Source organism: Ceratosolen solmsi, unplaced genomic scaffold (genome assembly GCF_000503995.2).
Source record: "Ceratosolen solmsi marchali unplaced genomic scaffold, CerSol_1.0 scaffold58, whole genome shotgun sequence".
NCBI classification, from domain to species: domain Eukaryota; kingdom Metazoa; phylum Arthropoda; class Insecta; order Hymenoptera; family Agaonidae; genus Ceratosolen; species Ceratosolen solmsi.
In genome coordinates this window covers 209,939-214,871 of record NW_011948447.1, presented here as the reverse complement: position 1 = coordinate 214,871, position 4,933 = coordinate 209,939, and the positions used below count along the sequence as shown (strand labels likewise).

The following is a 4,933-nucleotide window of genomic DNA, read 5'->3' as shown; positions in this document are numbered from 1 at the left end:
AAAAGAAATATTTTCTTCTTTTGTTACTATATTGAAATTCGAAAATTTAAATAATAAATATATAAAATATCACTATAAAAATCATGAAACATTTGTATTATATTATTATCTAAGCTTATTGCAATGTGAAATCTCTTTTCAATGCTTATAAGTGTTTTTAATATACCATTTCAATAGTCAGTTACCGAGTCCGCTGAATTAATGAAACTGTCGGTATGGCAGTCTTAGATTGAATACCATATAACAATTTTAATAGATATTTTCTGATATTCAATGTAAATTTCTTTCAACAGTCTCTCAATGTAAATGTCATTTCTATATATCAATATATGCATGTTAATGGCCGATGTCAGAAAGAACATGTCAGTGTTCTATTTTTCAAAAATGTAATCAGATATTTAGAAATTATTAATTTAATAATTATATAAGACGCATCTCATTTTACCGTAAATTGTAGATGGTATATTAAAGATAATCAATTTTAAGTAATTATAGTTTTAAAAAAAAATTTATAAATGCTAATAAATATAGAATAGAATAATAGTTACATATGTAATTATTAATAGCTAGAAGTAATATATATAATAATTAATAGCTAATTAAATTAAATCATCATTTATTTAAAAACGCAACATTATGACATAAAAATTTCATATATAGATATTTGTAAATAATTAATCATTTTTATAATAAAAAAATATTCACACAAGTTTAATACTGAACATTTTTTTATTAAAATTGAAAATGTTTTTACAATCGAATTATTAAAAGAGTTAATTTTTTCTAAATAAAATTCTAAGTAAAATTCATTAAGTTTTCCTCTTAATTTAATACATTATTCGAATACAATGAGAGCTACGAATTTCAGACTTATAATTACAGTTTAAAGACTATCAAATGAGAGGAGGCTAGCTCTCTCTGTATGAGTAGTTTACACGGAAAAAGGAGAGAAAAAAAGAGAAATAAAATATCTGTTCGATGAAGATTGAAAGTAAAATTCAATAGGTAATAGATTGAGTATGTTATCGAGTCTTTGAGGTAGATGTAAATATCTTAGAAACGTTAATATGAGGATATATGTGGATTATTAAAAAATGGAGACAAAAATCGGTATAATAATGTAATGTATTATATTTCTTAAAACGACCTCACATAACTCTATGTTTAATTTCAACATCAATCAATTCAAACTAATAAATAAATATTGTTTAACTTATTATATATATATATATATATATATATATATATATATATATATATATTATAAATTCATACAAATAACAAATATATATATTGCTCTGACATTTATAAATAAAGGGGTAATTTTATTAAATTGATTAAATTATTAAATAACTTGTTGTTCAGTATTTTTTTTTAATGATCTGTTAAAAAAACTTGCAACTATATTAAATGTAGGTGGGGCTTGTATAAACTACAATATTTTAAGAATAATTATAACAATATAAATCTTTTATTGTAAAATAAATTTGTTTTTTCATATAAATAGTTAAACATTGTCATTATTTATATTCGTATAAAAATTAATAAGCCTATAGAAAAGTTCACGTTGTACAACGTAGTTAAATAATAGAAATATAGCTGTTTTTTTTTATTTCTGAATGATTTTAAAAGTAATAACTAGTTGAATCATTGTTTACCTGATTGTCTTATTATTTCATATATTTATTTAGCATTGATTTAAAAGCAAAAATAATTGTTTATCATTCAAAAATTTTTGTCTAAAATATTAACAACTTGTCTGATTCAATTAAAGTTAAAATTAATAAATTTGTTATGAGATGTTTTCGTATATAAAAAATAAATAAAATGTCTTTTTGGAGATTAGTATTCATTTAGTTTGAATGTATTATACAAAAAAAAAATAATGATTGCATTGTAAATGGAAAAATCATACGTATCATAACGTATTTTAATGCCATTTTCACCGATTGTTGACTCAGAGCCTCTGCCTTTGTTGTCCTGGATCACTGTAGTTGCGTAGGTATTAACCCTTGTTATCCATTACCTTCACTTGGCCCTATAGGCTGCAATTGTCACCTTGCATTCGTATTCATGCTCATTTCAAAGACAAAAAACATTGAACTATTTTCAATTATGAAATTGTTTTTAATATTTAGGATTTTATATGAAAATTTTGTTTTACTTATAAAATATGTGCTATTAAACATGATTTATATTTTATATTTTTTACATATTTTTATATAATTGAACATTAGTTTAAATTTTCTCACTGAACTTTTTACGTAATTTTCAGAGCAAAGTTTTTTTTTGTTTTTAGGGGTGATTTTCATCTATATAACATCAAGTTATTATTCTGATATTTCATATTAAACTTAAAAGTATATCCAAAAGTTATTTAATTATCAAGTTAATCTAATGAATATCTGAAGATAAAGATTTTAAAAAACTTATAGTATAGCTTTTCAGGATTGAACCACCCAACAAAAATAAGAATTTATTGTTTGTTAAAATACGATGCCCATATATCATATTTACATTAAGGCGCAATGTTCTAATTATACGTTACAAAAATTCACTGGAAATTTAGCCGCACACTTTGTCCGCATAGCAACAAAGGAAGCTTCTCGAAAGTGTCAAAGCTTATTGTGGTGAGAATTGCTGAATGTAGTGACTAGGCAGCTGATTATTAAGTCGAAACATCGTCTGTAAGTGCAAGCTTTGTAAGGTAATAATTCCGGGTTTTATTTTATAGTCATGTGTCGTGTGAGTCGCGCTTGAATTATATTGGGTATTAGTTGGCTCGTGTTGCTTCGATGCTTACGGCAATATTCGAATAGTATCAAGCGAGATTCGGCTCGCAACTGATTAGGTGCTTGACTCGACGTTGAAATTGACTGAGTGATATTCGGCTCGTGCCGGTGGTGGGGATTATTACGAATAGTTGTCGCCCTCTTTTGTGGTTTGATAAGAACCAATTTGTTGTGGCGTGACCGGTAATGTCTCGTAGTACTAATTGAGATTTAGACAGGGGTTTACTGTCAGGATTGACGCCCTCTCTTGCTTGTTTGCAAGGGACTCAAATCAGAGGGCTTTTAGGCCCGGCTCTATCGATAATTATGATAGACGTGGGCCGAGGTGCGGTCATGAGAATTAGGCGAGGATTTACGACAATATGAATAATATTGATAGCTGGCCAGCAATAATAACAATTGAAGAGTACTAATAATAATATACCTTGCAGGGATTCCTTCAGACGAGTTCGACTTTCACTGATATTACTGACACTAGTTTCACTTGAGTAATTCAACAAGACTGTTTTCTTCTCCGTTCGTTGCTTCTTAAATACGATTGCGTATATTTAGTGTTATTAATTCTTGGAGGCTTTGGTGAATTCTCTAGAAGCAAGTTTTGAAGTGCACGTCTAAATTTCCAGTGAATTTTTGTTGTCTGGAATTAAGAATGGCTTCGATCTGGGTAAGTAGGGTTGTGATTTCATCGAAGGTTAGAGTCTTTTCTCCGATCGTTCGCCGTAGGTGGAATTTAATAGACTTTGCCACTGTTTTCCATTTTCCTCCCATGTGTGGTGCTGCGGAGGGATTGAACTCCCATTGGATGTTGTCATTGGCCTGAGTTTTTCTATTCTTTGCTGTTGTTTAGATTTGTGTAAGAATAGTTCCTTTAGTGTTTTTTCTGCTGAATTGAAGGTTGTGCCGCGATCTGAGCATAACGTATTGGGATTGCCTCTGCACGCCGCGAATCGTTGGAATGCCGCTGTGAATCCATCTGTCATATAGTCACTGACGACCTTAATGTGTACTGCAGAAGTGGCAAAGCATACGAAGACAGAAATCCATGCTTTCTGGGTTTTATCGCCTCGTCCATTCCACGTTGTAATCGTGAGTGGTCCTGCATAATCCACTCCTGTGTGGGTGAATGGTCTTGATGGTGTGACTCGAGATAGTGGAAGTTGTCCCATTAATTGGTTTGCGCGGATTCCTCTTTGGCGCGTGCAAATTGAGTATCGCAGTACGTATGACTTCACCGGATCTCTTCCTCCTATGATCCAATAATTTTGATGTAAATAATGGAGAGTGAGTTCGGTGCCTCCATGGATAGCCCTAAGATGAGCATGAGCTATGACGAGTGTTGTAAATGGCGAGTGTCGTGGTAGGATGGCTGGATGCTTGGTTTCTTCCGGTAGTAATGCTCTCTGTAGCCTGCCCCCGACTCTTATGATTCCTTGTGCGTCTATGAAGGCAGTCAGGCGATTAAACGCGTGTCCGCTGAGAAGTTGTTTTTCTCGTTCTGCTCGTGTTATAGGATTGTAGGACCTTGCTGACTCTTGTACCCTTGCTTGTTCTATAAATTTGAAGCATAAAGAGGTTATTCTCAGAAATTTATTGAGGTCTGAATATTTGTGGACAAGATGCCATTGCTGCTTGGATTGTTGAGTGTCTGTTGGTAGTGCTATGTTGGGACGGGCTTCAGGGATGCAGTGATTGGCATCCTGCATTGGTTGTTTGGGCCATAGCTCTGGGTTGTGTAGACATGGAGGTCCTGTCCACCACAATGGGTGGTTTATCAATTGGTTTGATGTGCGGGATGCAGAATAGGCCGGGTTTGAAGTGCCTGGGATATGTTTACAGTGTGCATCGGCGGTGAGTTCTTGGATTTGGATGACTCTGTTTCTGACAAAGTCCTTCCACCGAGATGCATGGGTCGTTAACCATGCTAAGGTTACGTGTGAATCTGTCCACAAATAGATTGCTTTTGTCTGTATTATTATTGTTCTTTTTACGTATTGCATTAATTTTGCTAATAATAGTGCTGCTACCAATTCTAATTTTGGAATGGTGACTCTTTTTAGTGGGGCTACCTTCGTTTTTGCGCACACTAGTGTGGTTGACGGGCCATTCGAGTTGTGGGCGACGAGATAGGTGACTGCCGCCAT

At 32.4% G+C, this 4,933-nt stretch overlaps 1 protein-coding gene across 1 annotated transcript; it reads right to left on the bottom strand.

Annotated features, from left to right (window-relative positions):
- Nucleotides 1-3,484: 3,484 nt before the first annotated feature.
- LOC105366308 (uncharacterized) lies at nt 3,485-4,933 on the bottom strand. The gene has a single exon (XM_011504714.1). The coding sequence runs from the start codon at nt 4,931-4,933 to the stop codon at nt 3,485-3,487; it is 1,449 nt and encodes a 482-aa protein (XP_011503016.1).